The sequence below is a fragment of the Ranitomeya variabilis genome, chromosome 1 (assembly GCF_051348905.1).
Source record: "Ranitomeya variabilis isolate aRanVar5 chromosome 1, aRanVar5.hap1, whole genome shotgun sequence".
Lineage (NCBI taxonomy): Eukaryota > Metazoa > Chordata > Amphibia > Anura > Dendrobatidae > Ranitomeya > Ranitomeya variabilis.
In genome coordinates, this window is record NC_135232.1 from 230095502 (window position 1) to 230116035 (window position 20534).

The 20534-nt window shown below is 45.0% G+C and overlaps 1 protein-coding gene across 25 annotated transcripts in view; it reads right to left on the reverse strand.

Moving 5' to 3' along the window:
- Nucleotides 1–20534, reverse strand: part of NCOR2 (nuclear receptor corepressor 2) — a 511202-nt gene that overhangs the window by 177416 nt on the left and 313252 nt on the right. For 21 of the 25 annotated variants that reach the window (XM_077293237.1, XM_077293238.1, XM_077293250.1 and 18 more), the window contains one exon: nt 1820–1926. In XM_077293237.1, the coding sequence (XP_077149352.1) occupies nt 1820–1926 (107 nt within the window). The remainder of the gene's footprint in view (nt 1–1819; nt 1927–20534) is intronic. The other 4 variants (XM_077293242.1, XM_077293235.1, XM_077293239.1 and 1 more) reach the window with 1 other exon arrangement.

Here is a 20534-nt window from a genome sequence, read left to right on the forward strand (position 1 = left end):
AACAAGGGGACTCTTACTACCGAGATGAGTCAGGTTATTGGCATTACTATGAAACCAGAAAAATATTTAGAATTGGCTAACACGGTACAAATAAATATATCTTTCCTGTACGAAACTAGAAGCATACAGTAATCTGTGGGCACCATGACAATGGGTATTTTTATTTAGCATCAAATAATATGTGAAATCTAAAAATCTTACTGTAATACTTATTAACCCTTAAAGTGGAACAGACAGTTAAGAGCTTCTGTAATCCACTTACACAAGTCACAGGAGGGTGACTGTGCCCTAAACCTAAAGGGTATTTTTACAAGAAGTAGATTTGTTGAAGATGCTTATGCCACTGGCCCTTTAAATCAGATGGCGTTTGAAGAAATCCATCTTCATGCTGCCGAAACAACTCTGTTCACATGTTTAGGAGGAATTTCACCCTAAGGCCAAGTTCACTTGAGCGTAATAAAAAAATCAGATTTTCATCCAGAAAAAAAACAATTTTTCATCTTTATTCTCATTCGCATGTCTGGTTTTTCCACCTGTATGGCATTTGTTTTTATATATCAGCACTAAATCAAATTTAGAAGACCAAAAACAGTTTCCAGTGTTAATACTGGTAATGTATCGGATGCTATATGGGTGATGTATATGGAACCCAACTTTTTTGTGCACCCATCGACTTGAACAGGAGAGTCCTATCTGAAACTTGCACAAAAATAGGTTAATTGAACAGCCCAATCGAATTACATTAGTCCGAGTCCTGTCCGTGTGAGGCTAGATTTCTCCACGGCCAGCACTAAAAATACGGTCATGTGAACATAGCCCAAAGATTGAATTCTTGCTTGTGCAGAAACGGTAACCTGCATCTCCCGTTAACCATGCTGCACACCAAAGTTGAGAAAATAAGCTCAGCTGAGCTGAATATGCATGTGTACTGAGTACTAGAGAGAGACAGATACAGGTGGTAATGTCTATCACCAGCCTAAGAAGCTACAAAAATGGAGAAAGACTACAGAGATGCATCTCCTGTATACAATGTGAAAACTTTTCTAAATTGCTTCCATTAATAAAAGCAGAGCTACAGTACAGAATGCAAAAGTCAGGGTAACACACTGCAAAGTTCAAACTCCATTTTGTTCCTAAAACTTAATTTCTAAGTTCTAAAGTTTAATTTAGACTCCTAGCCAGAGAACTGTCAAAAAACAACTTGCAAAATAAATTAAATGACTTGTAAAAATCCCTATGTTCCCCTGAGTCTGCTGCTGTGTTCTATTTTGCGCTGTGTCACCTTATTGCAAAGATATTCACATTTGTTGCTTTTGGAGCGTAGTATGTGAAATCTCTGCTTGCAGTTCAAGTGGGCGTCTCTTCAGTCTTCTCTGTGAGGGGGGCACCTGTCTACCAGATGCTGATTATCACAGCAAGAGACTGCTAAACTGTTAGATAAGACGTAAAGCTGGGATTGGCAGGAACTGGGAGTGAGGGGTGAAAGTACCCTTCCCCTATGAAGATACTGAAGAAACGCCCAGTTGCTCTCCAAAAGCAATAAATATGAATATCTCTGCAATGAAGTGACGCAGCCCAAAACGGAAAAGAGCAGCAGAATCAGGAGAGCTTGGGAATTCTTATGAGGTATGAAGCTCAGTTTTTCGATCAAGTAAAAGGCCTTCTCCAGCCCTATCAGCCAATTGTTACTACTTTGTGGTCTCCTGAGTCTGCCAACCACAAGGAGAATCCTCAGTAACAGAATATGCCCCAAGGCGCAATATAAAGAATAATATTTCCAAGGAGAGTTCAAGTAAATTGGATGGAAAAGGAGACGTACTTCCCAAGCTCCTCTTTGTCATTTTCCACATCTTGTTTAAATTCTTCTTTTTCAGGCTCCCTCTCTTTTTCATCTTTCTCTTCCTGGGTACTACGGGGCATCTGCTGCTAAAAGAAATAACAATGAAAGTTTGATTGAATAAATACTACAAACATCAGACAGAATGAAGAGAGAAGACTCTTGTGCACATTTCTGCAGCTCAATAGCGCTCTCTATAGCTCAAGTGGCAAACTGCAAGGCCTAAAATAACAACTTTACCATCTTGTACTTATTCAAATGTGCCATGGTATCTGTTTGTGAACAATTCATTATTATCTGACATTAATAGTGCACTTGGTTAAAAAAAAAACAATAATATAATTCTTCATGTTCTCCTTAAGTCATGTCACAACCATACATAATGAATGACAGCGCATTTCGTTCTACATTTCCTATTAAACAAAGCAAAACTTGAAAGATGATACAAAAACTTCAGCTTTATGAACAGCGGAAATTATTACTATTCAGCTAGACTCAATTTAAATCAGGCTATTTATAAAAGATATAGGTCGAGTTCAAATTGCAGACTTGCCAGTTTTGACTGTTCTATAGTATTCTTAAAAACAATTTAAAAAAATCCCAGTTAATGCATTTGTGTCAGTATAATCCACAATAGAAATTTCTGCAGAAGATTCTGCTGCCCAGGAAAACCGAAGTGCAAGCCATTCCTAGCTACTAAAGAACATCCAAACTGTATATGTATCGGCATTGGGTGACCCACATATATAGCCCTGGGTCCTGGGTTCAAATGCCACCAAGGACATCATCTGCAAAGGATTTGTATGTTCTCCCCGTGTTTGGAGAGTGGGAGAAACCCCACACAAAGACATACCGATGGGGAAGCTGCACGTAACCAGTCTGGACATAACTTCATGCAACCTCCAATCCTCAAAAGATCTCCTTCTCTACATCCCTCTTCCCACAAATCGCATACAAGATTTTTCCCGTGCAGCTCCCCTACCTCAACATATTGGACTCTCTTTACTGTGGAAACCTTCAAAAGGAACCTGAAGACCTACCTCTTCCAACAAGCATACAACCTGCAGTAACCACCAATCGACCAAACCACTGCACTGCCTCACCTACTGATTCACAACATCTTTTGTAGATTGTGAGCCATCGCAGGCAGGGTTCTCTCTCCTCCTGTACCAGTCGGTGACATTGTTCATGATTATTGTACTTGTTTTATTATGCATACCCCTTTTCACAGGTAAAGCGCGGTGTAAATGAATGGTGCTATACAAGTAAAATAAATAAATCCTACGCACGGCCAAATGTATAGACTACAAACGGATTTACAGTAAAATCAGTCACGGCCTACAAACAAAAACCACTTCAGCCTCAGATATGAGAAGAAAAAGGCTCGTTTCTCAATGGAATCATTCAGTCAACCTTCCAATTGTTCGAGGCTGAATGCCAATCCCTAATGGGTTGCTACAAGGTAATAAGGCACTCGTTACTCTCGTAGACAGTATGGGCCGAGACTGTAATTTGCACCGTGCTGTATGCTCCCGTATATGGATTCTGAACCCTACACGGTGATACAACAGACTAGATTAGATTAGACAGTGGCCAGAGTAACGGTGACGGACCGCATTTTATCATTACCACCCTAGTGCACGGACCCTACTACACATGAATGTAGAAGCATAAGCTCATAGATTTTACCAGCCTGTGTGGATGTACAGAAAATCTATTCTACTGCTGAACCCACCTCTAAAAAATTATTCTGGTTACAGTCTCCGGATAATACAGCTTTCTCCGACTGCCTAGACCCAGCGATTCGGCTTGTGCATGAGGCAGAGATGAGAATGGAAGGAGCGTTATTTGTATTTTTGAGCGCCAATTTGGATTGAATACATTGAGGATATCACATCACATTTTAAGGGTACGTTCCCATGATCAGGATTTGATGCGGTTTTATGCTGCATATTTATGCAGCGTCAAAGCTGCAGCGGCCAGATGTTACAGCATAGTGGATGGGATTTCTAGAAATCCCATGTCCACTGTGCGTCTATGTGCGCCTGCGGATCACCCGCGGAAAGTGACATGCGGTGCGTCTTTCAGATCCACAGCATGTCAATTTCTCTTGCGGAGACGCTAATAGAAGGTTTTGGATGCGGTAAATCCACATGGTTCAGTGAACAAGTGCGGATTTACCTGCATCAATAGAACGCAGCGAAAATACTTGGCATCCAAAACGCTGCGCTTTCCTGTTCATGGTCACATAGCCCAAGAGCTATGTAAAAATAGCAAAAATCATGTATTGACACTTTTTTGGAAACTACACCCCTTAAGGGTGTGACGAGCATCTTGAATCTACAGTTTTTTCGCATTTTATAACAAAACAAAAATTTAGATTTTTCCATTAAAATGTTGCTTTATCCCCTAATTTTTCAAAAAGGGGAGAAAAGGGACGCCAGAATTTGTTAAACAGTTTTTTACGAAAGCGGCACTACCCAGAAGTTATTGTAAGAGGACTTTACATGCATGTTGTACCTAGGCTGATTTGGTGAGCAAGGCTGTCCCCTCCCTCTAATAACCATATCTCTATGCCGTGGTTGTTACTATTGACCACAGCATCTAGAGGGTTAAACAGCTATGGATGGTGATGGCACTGACCAGGAGCTTGGCTGTCAGTTAAGCCGAGTACCTGGCGGTGATCACAATGTCACGGCTACAAGGCTTGCATGATCACCATGACGGAAAACCTCTCTAAGGCTATGTGCACATGATGCGGATTTGCTGCGAATCCGCAGCTGATTTTTCCGCGCAGAAACGCTGCAGATCCACACTGTGATGTACAGTACAATGTTATTCAATGGGGAAAAAAAGCTGTGCAGATGGTGCGGAAAAATCAGTGCGGAATTGCTGCGGATTTCAAAGAAGTGCATGTCACTTCTTTTGTGCGGATCTGTAGCGTTTCTGCACCCCTCCATGTTAACATTTCGCAGTGGCAAAAACCGCAGAAAATCAGCATCCGCGGCTGCGGATTCTGCCAGGAGATGCGGATTTTGTGCAGAAAATTCTGCACCTCTTTTCCTAAGTGTGCACATAGCCTTACTATCACCTAAATGTACGTCAAATGTTAGTAAGAGGATCAAAAAAATTTGTTTACAAATTTTGTTTATTTTGTTTTGGGTTTTCCATAAAGCTAATTTTACTAAAGAAAAAAAAAATATTGTCATTTTCATTGTGGTCACTAAGCTTTACATTAGACTGGCATGTCCTTTTCTGTGCAGATCACACGATCATCACAGGTAGGATTACAATGTAATGGAAAACCTCTATATAGATATCACAGGATCAGAACATGGACAATAGGTGATGGTCACAGCTCACCTCCTTCCCCTCCCTGCACAATAACCTCAAATCACAGAGCAAGTCTAGAAACCTCTTCCATAGACGTGATTTATGCCAGAGCCCGTTTACTGTGGTCGGTACATGTGGCTACTGTAACGCATATTTCCAAATTATGTTACCAGGAGTTACCAAGAATGGTGACTGCCCCAATGGTCCGGTAAAAAAAAAACAGAATAGCCAATAACCGGATGTCTACGGAGCAGAAAACACACCACTAGGAATTATAATGTCACATGCTGAATATTTACTGCATGTGAAAATATTGGGATGAGCCATGCCACTCGCGAGCTACAGTGCCTGCCTTCATTTAGTGCCAGTTCCTACTATTGTTTGCACTGGTGGCGAGGTTAAACGTTGGCACAGAACATCCATTTACAAACAAAGATTTTCTTTGACTAAATAGAATCAAAGAAGGATCCTTCAAGGCCAAAAGAGTCTACATCCATCCACAGAATATTACAGCGATGAGTGTGGGATGAGTAAATCACACATCATGGAGCAGTGACTGCGAGTAGGAAGGGAACGAGGCAGAACGCCAGAAGATGTGTCACCACCAATCTGTCCATTATACCACGTGTAATTGATTCCATTAACATACCAAAGTAGGAAAATCAGAATCGACTAGACAAAAGTGGGAGAACTAGATTAACCAACTCCACCAGGAATACATAAAGCATAGACAATAGAATTGATCATGGGACTGGAATTAATGATCGACACACAAGCCAAATAAATACACAGAAACTATACAAACTGACCAGTAATCTGGCAGGAGACACAGTGTCAGTCTTAAAAATGTGAACAGCTCGTCAGTTCTAAATGTCTCAAAAATCTCAGTGTGAATATAGCCTAAAGGTGGGTTTACATTACCTGAATGACCACCGATGGTTAAATATCTACCAATTGGCAGTCTTAATAGCCTCTTTATACAGGGAGACCATGCTTTAATAGCCTGTTTAAACAGGGAGACCATGCTTAACGATGAGCACTGAACGATCTGTAATAGTTCAGTGCCCGTAAGTGGAACTTGTTTTCGGTAACACAGATTCCGCTTACAAAGGTTGATGTGCTGCCGAGAAAAATTATTTTTGAGCAGCGACAAAGATAAATTCATCAGATGAACAAGCGTTCGTCAGGTGACTGTCAGTCTGTTTACACGGCAAGATTATTGTGAAACAGGAGTTCCTAGGATCCTCCATTCACAACAATGTTGCCGTGTAAATGCAGCTTATTATTATATTAAGACATACCTGCATCTGCAAACATGTGGCAATATAGAAACGGATAATACAGATTTGCTACTCAGGATTCAAAAAGTTCAAAAACACCACAGTCCGAAAGAACACAGGAAGTTTATGAGCGAGTTTGAGAGAGGAATAATTCTGGAGAACCCCATATTGCATAAATTACAGGAATCTGGTGATAAATTGTTATTACATAAGAGCTCAGCCACAAGCATTATCATAGGGTCACGGTGACCTTCAGCAGAACCATCCCGTGATGGTACGTGTGTAGTGACTAGTGCACAGACTCTGGAATCACAGCACAAGTAGGATGCCAGCCACAACCACATGTAATATCACGGATCTCTCTCCTCACGCTGGCACAGAGCAATTAGTGTCCTGTTGCCGTCACTCTCATGCCACGAGAACAATGTGCATCTGCGCAACTTCTCCACTCAAGTTTTGTGTTTACTATTAATTGGCACCTACTCATTTTCATGTTCCCATCTCCTAAGCTTCCGCATCAGAGATAGTCACGTTATACCACTGGCACCACATTATAAACTGCAGAGGGCAGTGGGGAGCCCGCAGTGAGGTGGCATCAGTCTGTACCAGGCCAAAGGGAACTACTGGTGTATCTCATCACTGGTGCCTTCAGAGCTGGCAGGTTTTTGAACTTGTACTTCCACACTTGTTTAGTGGTGTCTAATCTTTTGGCGAACACCAGCCAGCCTGTCTAATTGTCAGCGGTCGGGTTTTTTCTAATCTATGGAAATAATTGTAGACAGCGAAGATGGTCATCTGTACCAATCAATCATGTAACTGGATCTACACACATTATATATGTATATATAAACACACACAAAGATGAAAGCAAGTAGAGCGAGACACAAGCACACACAGATATTCATTCCACAGAAGTGGAACACACTGTAAACTGAAGACAATGGAGAGAGTAAAAGTCAGCACAAGTGGGAAGAGACAGAACCAGCCCCAGTGACAGGCTCGCTCACCTACAGAACAATGACATAGCAATACCCTTCTCGCCAAACCACTTACTTGCAATTAAATCCAGCTTCCTCCCCGCTCCTGTGATGTCCGGGATCCCATAGCAGCCCCCCTGCTCTGCAGCTCCAACTTCACGGCCCCCCTCCACTCTGACACACAGCACTCCAGCCTGTAGTGGGACCTGCCCAGTACAGCTCAGAGCCTCCACACTTCCTGGCCATTTGCATAGTTAAGCCTTCAACTAACCACAACATTCCAGCTGTGATTTTGCAATATACTGGAATAGGCCGAGCTTTCTGCATGATTCATCCTCTTAAATATATGTGTACGAATGGAGGCGCGCACACAAACAACGACAGACAGTGAGGGCTTACAGACTAATAGGAATTCACATATACTATAGTAGTCAACAAAAGAGCAAATATCTACAATCGTTGTGTCTCACAAAGTCAAAGCCCCCACATAGCACTTACCTATCCCCATCTATCGTTTACCTATGCCCATCTACCGTTTACCTATCCCCATCTACCGTTTACCTATCCCCATCTACCGCTTACCTATCCCCATCTACCGCTTACCTATCCCCATCTACCGCTTACCTATCCCCATCTACCGCTTACCTATCCCCATTACCGGTTACCTATCCCCATCTACCATTTACCTATCCCCATCTACCATTTACCTATCTCCATCTATCAGTTACCTATCCCCATCTACCGCTTACCTATCCCCATCTACCGCTTACCTATCCCCATCTACCGCTTACCTATCCCCATCTACCGCTTACCTATCCCAATCTACCACTTACCTATCCCCATCTACCGGTTACCTATCCCCATCTACCGTTTACCTATCCCCATCTACCGGTTACCTATCCCCATCTACCGTTTACCTATCCCCATCTACCGCATACCTATCTCCATCGCTTTCCACAAATTCACCCATTTCTGTGATTTACGAGCACAGTCAACAAGACGACTGACATTAGGAATAATGGTATTCACCTGTCAGATTTTCTACCTATGTGACTATGATTTGCAAGACAGATATTTATTACATTTATTACCACTTAATCGCACTCAAACAGTCCCTCACTACTTTCAAGACCGCACTCGCCACAGCTAAACAAACCTACTTCTCATCTCTCATATCCTCCCTGTCTCACAACCCTAAACAGTTATTCAACACCTTCAATTCTCTCCTCCGTCCCCCAGCACCTCCTCCCTCCTCACTTATCTCTGCTGAAGACTTTGCCTCATTCTTCAAGCAGAAGATTGATAACATCAGAGACAGTTTTGGTCAACAAGCCCCAGAGCCCTTCCTCCCAACTTCCCTACCCTCCACCTCCAAAACCAACTACTCCACCATTACAGAAGATCAACTCGCCACTCTACTCTCAAGATCGCATCTCACCACCTGTGCACTTGACCCGCTCCCAACCCACCTCATCCCAAACCTCACCACAATCTTCATCCCAACCCTAACCCATCTCTTCAACCTATCACTAACAAATGGTGTTTTCCCCTCAAGCTTTAAACATGCCTCCATCACACCTATCCTCAAAAAGCCCTCTCTTGACCCATCCTCTGTATCTAGCTATCGCCCTATATCACTTCTCCCCTATGCCTCAAAACTACTGGAACAACACGTCTACCTTGAACTGTCCTCCCATCTCTCTTCTTGCTCCCTCTTTGACCGCTTACAATCTGGCTTCCGGTCACACCATTCCACTGAAACTGCCCTAACTAAGGTCACCACTGACCTTTTAACCGCCAAGAGCAAGCAACACTACTCTGTTCTCCTCCTCCTCGACCTGTCGGCTGCCTTTGACACAGTGGACCATTCCCTATTATTACAGACCCTCTCATCCCTTGGCATCACAGACTTGGCCCTATCCTGGATCTCATCATACCTAACAGACCGGACATTCAGCGTCTCCCACTCACACACCACCTCCTCACCTCGCCCCCTCTCTGTCGGAGTCCCACAAGGTTCAGTCCTTGGGCCCCTGCTCTTCTCCATTTACACCTTTGGCCTGGGACAGCTCATAGAATCTCATGGCTTTCAGTATCACCTCTATGCTGATGACACACAGATCTACATCTCTGGACCAGATATCACCTCCCTACTAACCAGAATCCCTCAATGTCTGTCCACTATTTCATCCTTCTTCTCCGCTAAATTTCTGAAACTTAACATGGACAAAACAGAATTCATCATCTTTCCCCCATCTCACGTGACCCCCCCAACGAACCTATCCATTACAGTAAATGGCTGCCCACTCTCCCCAGTCCCACAAGCTCGCTGCCTCGGGGTTATCCTTGACGCTGATCTCTCCTTCAAACCACATATCCAAGCCCTTTCCACTTCCTGCCGACTTCAACTCAAAAATATTGCACGAATCCGTTCATTCCTCAACCAAGAATCTGCAAAAACCCTAGTCCATGCCCTCATCATCTCCCGTCTTGACTACTGCAACCTCCTGCTCTGTGGCCTCCCCTCAAACACTCTCGCACCCCTCCAATCTATTCTAAACTCTGCTGCCCGACTAATCCACCTGTCCCCCCGCTATTCTCCGGCCTCTCCCCTCTGTCAATCCCTTCACTGGCTCCCCATTGCCCAGAGACTCCAGTACAAAACCCTAACCATGACGTACAAAGCCATCCACAACCTGTCTCCTCCTTACATCTGTGACCTCATCTCCCGGTACTTTCCTACACGCAACCTCCGATCCTCACAAGATCTCCTTCTCTACTCCCCTCTTATCTCCTCTTCCCACAATCGTATACAAGATTTCTCACGCGTATCACCCCTACTCTGGAACCCTCTACCACAACACATCAGACTCTCGCCCACCATCGAAACCTTCAAAAAGAATCTGAAGACCCACCTCTTCCGACAAGCCTACAACCTGCAGTAACCACCGATCAACCAACCGCTGCACGATCAGCTCTATCCTCACCTACTGTATTCTCACCCATCCCTTGTAGATTGTGAGCCCTCGCGGGCAGGGTCCTCACTCCTCCTGTACCAGTTATGACTTGTATTGTTCAAGATTATTGTACTTGTTTTTATTATGTATACCCCTCCTCACTTGTAAAGCGCCATGGAATAAATGGCGCTATAACAATAAATAATAATAATAATAACATTATCCATTGTAAAAATCTAAATCTGACACTCACAGCAGAAATCCATCACTGACTCATGGATTTTGCTACTTTTTTTCACGGTTTCTTTCCGCAGTGGAGACAAAGCTCAACAATTATTTTATTTAATTGCAAGTAAGCAGAGTAACAACAACCCCATGCACATGCATGTCAAGCAGATCGTCACCACATTAACGCGATCTTTAACGGACTGCTCTAACGCAATATGAACCTGGCCTTAGGCAGGTTTTGGTGTGCACTCTGAAAATCGGACATATTCCCCAATAAAGGACTAGAACCTTCGGGTGCATCCACAAAGGTTGGATATGTGGAGGATTTACAAGAAGAAAACCCATTGCATATTGTAGCCCCAGCATTGTGGATGAGAAATTGTGAAGCACCTAAGGAAAGTTGCAGGTTGTATTGCAGCTAAGTAAAAGCAACTACAGTATATTTAAAAGCATCTGTAACAGCAAGTGAAGGAGCTTAAGAGAGATTTGGCTTCAATGTGACTTGAAATTCAGGGGCTTTAATTTGTATTAATTCTCGTTTTTATATTTACTTGTTTTATTCCGGTCTGTGCCATCTCCATTAGTGAAATGTGCTCCATCACTGACAATACCATCCAGTGTAGATCTTGTTGCATGTAAGAAATCCTTGGACAGCCATTTGAGAGGGCACACTGCTGTGTAACATGTGTGCATGCCATACATTTGGAAGCCCAGATAGTAGCTATAAATGAGCTGCTGGCAACACTGAGATCTACTGACAACATGCAAAGGAGTTTGCTGCTTATTGAGCAGATGCTTGCTGGGGTAGATATGGAGGAGGATGGTAGCATGGAGCTGCAGGATAGTGAGGCAACTAGCTGTAAGACAGTTAGAAGGGATAGGGGAAGTGTGTCAGGGAGGCTAGTCCTAATCTAGCACACCCTAACTGGCAGATGAGGGGGTGTCAGTTCAGAGGTAGCATTGCTGCAACAAGATTTGTCCTCTGAGAACCAGAGTAGTGTTTGCGCCAGTAAGGAGGGGAAATAGGAGTCCAGGGAAGGCTAGACAGATGCTGGGGACTTCAATTGCTGGAGGAACAGACAGGGCAATCTGTCACAAAGACCAGGATTGCCAAACATGTAGTCTTCCTGGCACTGTTGCTTGAAACACCATGGATGGGGTTGACGGATTATTGGGATGGGCTGGTGATGACCCAGTGGTCATGGTGCACATGGACACCTATGACAAAGTTAGATGTAGGTGGAAGGTCCTTAAAATTGATGTCAGAGAATTAGTCCAAAAGATTAAAGCACGGACCTCAAAAGTAGTATTCTTTGAAAGATTATCTGTACCATGTGCCATGCCTTAGAGCAGGGGTCTCAAACATGCGGCCTCAGGCTCCACTGTGCGACTCTCGGGCCTCTGAAACGATCGCGGCCCAGTCCAGGGGCCACTGATATTCTTTTTCAACTGAATGTGCGGGAGACATTATTACAAGATGGGCGACATTACAGGACAGGGAACATTATTACGGGAAAGGGGATTATTACGGGAAGGGGGACCATTACTGTAGGTAGAGATACAATATTACAGGGAAGGTAACATTACTACAGGATTGAAAATATTACAGAAATGGGGAAATTATTACATGACTGGGGACATTATTACAGGATTGGTGACACTTACAGGATTGAGGACATTATTACACGACAGGGGAACCTATATGATAAAAGCCATTAAAAATATTTTTTTAAAAAAATGCCAAAAAACATTAAAAAAAAAAAAAAAAAAAAAAAAGATCAAAATGTCATCCAGAAAAATAATGGTATCCCTAAAAACGACATTCTCCCGCAAAGAACGCATTCCTTCATATTCAATTTTTTTTCTATGTGCGGCCCATTTACCTGGCTGAGGTTGCAACCCCAGCCTTAGAGGAAGTAAGAGATTAGAGGTAAATAAAGGGTGCAATAACTGGTGCAGGAAGGAGGGTTTTGGGTTCCTGGAGAACTAGGCCAACTTCTCTTCTGTTGGCTATAAGTTCTATAGTAAAGATGAGTAAGTCAAGATATTTTTAAAACAGGGATTTTTGTGTACTCACCGTAAAATCCATTTCCATGAGACACTCATTGGGGGACACAGGACCATGGGTGTAATGCTGCTGCCACTAGGAGTCTGACACTAAGTGAATACAAAAAAAGGTTAGCTCCTCCTGCAGTATATACCCTCATGCTGGCTCCACCAGAACCAGTTCCGAGAAAAGGATTTTACAGGGAGTACACAAAAATCCCTGTTTCTCCTTTACCTCATTGGGGGACACAGGACCATGGGATGTCCAAAAGCAGTCCCTGGGTGGGAAAATTGACCCAACGGAATAAGCCCTTAATATCAACTGTTTACAGGTGTGCTACCGCCGCCTGCAGAACTTTCCTGCCCAGACTCGTCTCAGCTGAGGCCTAAGTGTGGACATTGTAGTGTTTTAAAAATGTATGTAGACTAGACCAGGTTGCAGCTTTGCAAACCTGTTCTGCCGATGCCTGGTGCCCAAGAGGCGCCCATCGACTGCGTGGAGAGCGCTCTGATCCCTGCTGGAATAGGCCTGTCTCTGATGCAATAGGATTCCTGAATCGCCGACCGAATCCACCTGGCTATCGTTGACTTTGAAGCCGCACATCCCTTCTTGTGACCTTCGGGGAGTACGAACAGCGCATCTGTCTGGCAGAAAGGTGCTGTCCTTTATACATACCTCCTGAGAGCTCTCACTAGATCCAAAGTGTGAAGGGCCCCTTCCACCTGGTGTACTGGTGCCAGACAAAACGAGGGCAAGACAATCTCACTCGTTAATGTGGAAGGAGGAAAGGAGGAAACGGCCTTTGGGAGAAATGGAGGGGCTGGTCTCAGAACCACCTTGTCCTGATGAAAAGTCAGATACGGAGCTCGGCAGGAACGAGTAGCCAACTCAGAAACCCATCTAATAGACGTTATTACGACAAGAAAAACTACCTTCCATGAGAGGTAAGTTAATAAGACATCTTGTAGTGGTTCGAAGGGGGATTCCTGTAGAACACCTTGGACCAGGTTAAGGTCCCAGGCGTCCAGGGGAGCTCTATAGGGTGGTACCATGTGGGAGACCCCCTGAATGAAAGTCTTCACCTGCAGACTGGAAGCAAACCTGCGCTGAAAAAGAATGGACAAAGCTGAGATCTGTCCCTTGAGGGAACTTGGCGATAGACCAGAGTCCAGGCCTGCCTGAAAAATTTCCAAAATGTTAGGAATGGAAAAAATAAGTGGGGGACGATCGTGATCCCCGCACCATGAAAAAAAGACTTTCCAGGTGCGGTGATAGATACGCGTCAAAGCGGGCTTTCGAACGCTAATCGTCATGGTAACAATGTCCCGGGAAAACCCGGCCCGAGTCAGGACCAAGGCTTCAACGGCCAAGCCGTTAAACACAGAATCCCTGAGTTCAGGTGGTAGATCGGACCCTGGCAAAGTAGATCCAGACGAACCGGCAGCCACCAGGGGACATCGGCAACAAGTTGCATTAGCTCTGCGTACCATACCCGACGAGGTCAGTCCGGGGCAACCAGGACTACTGGAACCCCTTCTGCTTTGACCTTCCGGATGATTTTCGGAAAAAGGGGCAACGGGGAAACACGTACGGTAGCCGAAACTGATTCCACGGAAGGACCAGAGCGTCCACGCCAATGGCCCTTGGGTCTCGGGATTGAGCGATGAACTTGAGGACCTTGGTGTTCAACCTGGAGGCCATCAGATCCAGGGTTCCCATGCGTTGACAAATCTGCTGAAAAACCTCTGGATGGAGAGACCATTCCCCAGATGAGAGACCCTGTCAGCTGAGAAAATCCGCTGCTTAGTTCTCTACACCTGGTATGTGAGCTGCTGAGATCACTGAGCTGTTTTTCTCTGCCCAGCGAAGAATGGGTTCTACTTTACGCATGGTTGCTCTGCTGTGCGTGCCCCCTTGATGATTTATATAAGCCACGGCCGTGGCATTGTCCAACTGAATACGGACTGGGCGCCCAGCCAGAAGATGATGAAAGTGTTGCAAAGCCCCCTGTATTGCCCATATTTCTAGATTAATAGGAAGGCGACCAGCATCCCTGAGCCGTGTGGTGATGGAAAACAGCTCCCCAGCTGAGGAGACTGGCGTCGGTAGTAACCACCAGCCAATGGTCAGGGGGGAAGGGGAAGCGTTTTTCCTGAAGAAGGGAGAAGCTCAGTGTTCACACCTGAGTGCCTGCCTGACCTGGGTGGACAGACGGCATGGGCGGTCGAGAGAAAACAGACTCTTGTTCCAGGTTGCCAGCAGCACATGCTGCATGGGGCGGAGATGAAACTGGGCAAACGGAACAGCTTCCATTGATGCCACCACTTTTCCTAGGACCCTCATGCCGAAACGAATGAAGAAAGGAATAGGCCGACGGAGTTCCTGGACTCCCAGACAAATGGCTAGGACCTTGCCTCGAGGGAGAGTCACCAACCCTTGGGAGGTGTCCAAGATCATTCCTAAAAAGGAAGTTTTCTGAGCTGGAATGGGAGAAGACTTCTGCAAATTTATGAGCCACCCCAGGCGAGACAGTGTATCCAAAATGATGTGGACGCATTCCTCGCAGTCCTGAAAAGACAGTCCCTTGATCAGGAGGTCGTCTAAATATGACAAGAAGACCATGCCCCGAAAATGCAGAACGGACATGACGGCCGCCATGACCTTTGTGAACACCCTGGGGGCAGTGGCTAGCCCGAAGGGGCAGGGCAGTAAACTGAAAGTGTAGCCCATGGACAGCGAAACGCAGGAACCTTTGATGAGAGGAAAAAATGGGAATATGAAGATAGGAGTCTTGGATGTCGATAGACGCGTCTGACTTTTACGAACCTGTTTAGGAGCTTTAGGTCGAAAATGGGCCTAACAGTTCCATCCTTTTTTCGGAACCACGAACAGGTTCGAATAGAACCCCTGGAATCTTTTGTTTTCCGGCACAGGAATGATAACCCCATTGTGCCGGAGGGACTCGATGGCCTGAAAAAAGGAGGGGGCGTTTGCCTCTCCCTGGGGGGTACGGGAAAGAAAAAAACGATTTGGGGTCAGGGAGCAGAATTCTATTCTGTATCCGGAGGACACCATATCTCTGACCCATTCGTCGTGAACAACGCAGAGCCAGATATCGCAAAAATAGAGCAGACGACCGCCTACTTTGTCGGTGTTAACCGGAAAGGGCCTCGAGTCACTTGGTTGAAAATCAGTGGGACCTGGATCCCTTAGATTTGGGCTGGTTGGGATGGTTTTCCCACAATGGGTTGATTTTGTAAGAGACTTGACGATCTCTGTCCCACTGGGCGGGGCGGCCCAGAGCAGAGGGATTGGTTGAAGTGGCCAATGCAGGGCTGCGAAAAGACCGAAAACGTGTCTGTGGCTGGTGTCGAAAAGGTCGCCTAACCTTCTGTTGGGGAAGGTAGCTAGTTTCTCCACCTGTGGAGTCTGAGATAAGCTGGTCTAGCTTCTCACCGAATAGCCGACTGCTTTGATAGGACAAAGTAGTAAGGGACTTTTTTGTTGTAGAGTCTGCTCGCCATGTCCTGAGCCACAGGGCACTCCTAATAGAAATAGCGTTTGCAGCCGCAAGCGCAGCGCAGTTAGCCGCATCCAGGGATGCGTTAACCAAATAATCCCCAGCTAAGGATATCTGGTTAGCAGGATCAGCGAACTCTGGTGGGAGTTCAGTTCCCTGCAGGTCTCTGTTTAGAGAGTCAGCCCAGGATACCATGGTTTTACCCACCCATGTTGCAGCGAAGGAGGGAGAGAGTGCTGAGCCCGACACCTCGAATACCGATCGAGCTAGGCTCTCTATCAGGTGATCAGTGGGATCCTTGATAGAGGATCCCTTTGGTAATGATAGCACGGTTTTGGAGGCCAAATGTGATACAGGCGGATCCACTGTGGGGGATTTTGTTCAGTTTTTGCGAAGATGCGAAGCAAAAGGGTATCTCGCTTCAAGCGCTTTCTGACCTGTAAACCGCTTGTCCGGCCACTCTCCATGCCGCTGCACCATGTCCTCGAACTCAGGATGACCGCCAAACGTTTGGCCCGTTTAAACGACACCTTGTGGCTTGTAGTAAGCGTAGGTTCCTCATCAATCTCCAGGGTTTGATTGATGGCCTCAATGAGACTATCGACTGTCTCCTGAGAACTATGTGCATCTAGACTGAAAAGCCATCAGAATCATAGTCCGAATTTTGCTTGTTGCCAACCTCTGGTGAGGGGGAGCGAGAGATGGATCTCATAGGTGCCGAGGCACCAGAGGGTCCAGGAGACGCAGTATGGGATAGTTTTTTGGCTGCCTGTGTATGCTTTGAGTGAGAGCGGCCCCTGTAGGCTGACGAATCCTGTGGGACGCAGGATCTCTCTGAACCAGGCGAGCTGTCCCTACCTATGCCAGGGGCCTGAAGGGACTCAACTGCTTTAGCCAGAGATGCCATGGACTATGATAGAGACGAGGCCCACTCAGGAGGGCCAGGTATACTGGGATCAGTCGCAGCGTTCAGGATCGCAGGCTTTGCATAATTGTTTATTCTGCAGTTGCGGGAAAGCAGTGTGACAGGAGGTACATGAAGCAAATAATACCGTATGGGTCTGTTGGTCCTTCTAGACATGCTGTACCCCTGGATAATATGGGCTGTATACTGCTGGGAGGCTGCTATAATAGCTGCTATAGCCTGATAACTAAGTTTCAGATATAGGACTGCAGTGCTTACCCCAGGTCCTGTGCCCATGAATGTCCTGGATAGAGAGCAATCTGTGGCTTGTTTGTTGGTGGTGCCCCTGTGTCCTGGATCTATGCAGATTCAAAAAGAGGCGCCTGTCAGAAGCGGCGCCAGAAATACGCGCGCTTGGGGGCGGGTCCACCGGCCTAATAGATGCCGAAGCCGGGGAGTAGATTTTACAACGTCGGCGTGACGCGTGTGCACATGCGAAGCTGCGGGTAGGAACGCCGCAGGAGCCCTCCCAGCCCCACTTCTTCGTATACTCAGGCATGAAGATCCAGGTCACATGAGGGGGGGCTGTAATATGGACAGTACAGGCACCCTCAATCCATCCTCCCTTGTAAGGCATGAGGAGAGGGACCGTCCGCCTTCTTCCATCACCGCAGTGAACAACATGGATGATGCAGTGGGGGCAGCACGGACCAAATGTGTGCCTCTGTGCAGCCTAGGGTTTCTCTACCTCAGGGTGGACAGGGTTGTGTCCGACAAAAAAATGTCCCACGTCGCAGGAGTGGATACGTGGAGGCGACACTCCACATGCTCGCCTGTTGTTGGTTTGGGGATCGGATTTTCAATAGGGTCCGTCACCCCTGTCTCATCTTCGTAGGAAGAAGAAGAAAAAAAAAAGATGGTCTGAAAAAGCAGACCAGTGTGCCTCCTACAGACACTAAGCATGAACTGGTTCTGGGGAAGCCAGCATGAGGGTATATACTGCAGGAGGAGGAGCTAACCTTTTTTCGTATTCACTTAGTGTCAGCCTCCTAGCGGCAGCAGCATGAGGTGAAGGAGAAATGTGGTTTACATTTTTTCGTCATTTGCATACCATTAACATGTCTATTAATCCTGTGATTTCCAAAACTCCATGATTTTTCCATTTTTGTGTTGCAATTTCAGTTTTGAGGAATGTATGTTAAATCTTAGATTCCTCATAGTACCATGTTTTATACACACTCAAGCAGCCTAATCAGGAATCAGCACCTGGAATGGCTTCTGATGAACAGGTATGCCACCTCAAGAGTTTATTTATGGAATTCCTGCCTTCAGAAAGTGTTTACGACAATGAAATGGATGTTCTCAAGTTTTAAAATCATCTGCTATCCAAAGAATACGGGATATCTTTCTGATTGTTGGGGCTCCAACCGCTGTGACTACCGCCAATCCAGAGAGCCAGAGCTCTGAGGAGCCCCAGCTGCATGGAGCAGAAGTTGATCATGTGAATTGCCTCCCTATTCATTAGAATAAAAGGGGGTACATTGAGGGATCCAAGGGTAAACACATATGCCAACTTGTTTCCAGTGTTTCTTTACTCCTTGTTTCAATGTGTGTTCCTTCGAGGTATTGCTGTCCTCAGTTTGAAACTACAATATGAACAATCCAATAAAAATAAGGAAAATTATTTGCAAGAACAGGTATGTTCAATCTTTTAACCAACAGTGTGTGTGGGAGTGTGAATATACACACAAATACATATGTGCTACAGGCCGGTTACAATATGAGTGTGCACATCCCTGCTGAAGTGGTTAACCTTGACCAAAATAAGCAACTTTGCGTGGAGTCTCCATATAAAAAAAATTGACAAAAACCACAAAGAAACCTATCAGACCCCATTATATGTCAATTTTGTACATTGGACATCATGTATTCCTCAATGTAAGTGGTTTGTAATATACCGAAAACGGAACTTTATCATATGTAAGTGCAGAGCCTTGGAGTATAGTCAGACTGTACAGACTGAAAGGTTGCAATTCTTCAGCACCCAATTTTCAAGTTCTCAAAATATCCTTGCAGATCCTGCTTACATAAGCACGCTATACCAGAGCTGGTACACAGCCCAGTCTGCTCACCAACTCTAAGTAGTGAGGTGGTTTAGCTCCTCAAGCCTCTTCCCAATTAGAACAAAAGTAAAAAACTTTTGCAACTATAATACAGGAAGACTTTCTGGACAGCGTTCATTCTGATCCTGACAGTATAACAGTATATTTAGCTTCTTGTGTTGTAATTAATGTGTAAGTCTGAGAATAGATTGGTAGAGAAGCTGCTGATTTTCAGGAAGGAAGTAGCGCAACGATATAAGCGGAACTCAAGGTAGAGATGAAGTCATTCCGAGCACACAAATTGTGAACAAAAAAGAAGTATTATTAAAGGGTATGCTTTATCCGAAATTTAACTATTGCCTTTAACAAGTTTTAGGTTTAAACACAATATAAATATATATGTATTGTAATATCGGCGCTCCCACCATATATATTGCACTCCTTCTGGAATAAGCGCAAAAAATCTGCTTTACCTGAGGTGTAAAAATAAAAATCAACAGTTACAAACTGCGATGTAGTGCAACTGAAAAAACTCTCCGCGTAAAGTAGCAAGTAGTTCCTACCTAAAAATGCGGTAATCCAAAGTCACAAGCAGTGTGTCTACTGGATCTTTCCATTTTCACACAGGATTAGTCACATCTTTTTGTTTCAAGGACCTTTCTGTAGCGGGTGACGTCATATTGCCCATAGCAGGTTGCTCAGAAGCAAAATCAGCTGACCGCACCACTACAGGTCGGAGCAATGCAGGTAAACTTGGACTCATTTACCATCAGACTTCGCAGGACTCTTCCACCGAAGAAAAAAAGCTACAATTGACAGATGATCCAAGGATGAGCTCTACTTTTTATTTAATAAAGGTTGGACATTTTAAAAAGTAACAGATCCAGTGGACAAGATACTTGTGACTTGTGGATTGCCGCATCTTTAGATAGGAACAACCTACTACTTACGAGGAAAGTTTTTTCAATTACACTACATTGCAGTTTGCAACTATGATTTTTACAATATAAAATACAGTTTTAAGAATTTTTGGTAAGGTTTATGTTTTTCTTTAATTTTCCATGTGACTATGCATTAAAAAAGAAAACTTGCAGTTTTCACTCTGGCCACTGAGCGTCATAATAAGCGGACACTTCCTATTCAACGGGGTGATTCCGCATCACCACGTCCAATACATTGTACGGGTGAAATTTCTCCAGCGGAGGCCAGCGTTTCTGCAAGATAAATTGACATGCTGCTGTCTGGAGAGACGCGCCGCATGTCAGTCTGCGCGGGTGAGCCGTTGGGGTCTCTGGATGAATAGTGGCCATGGTATTTCTTGAAAACCTATCCACTATGCTGAAACATCT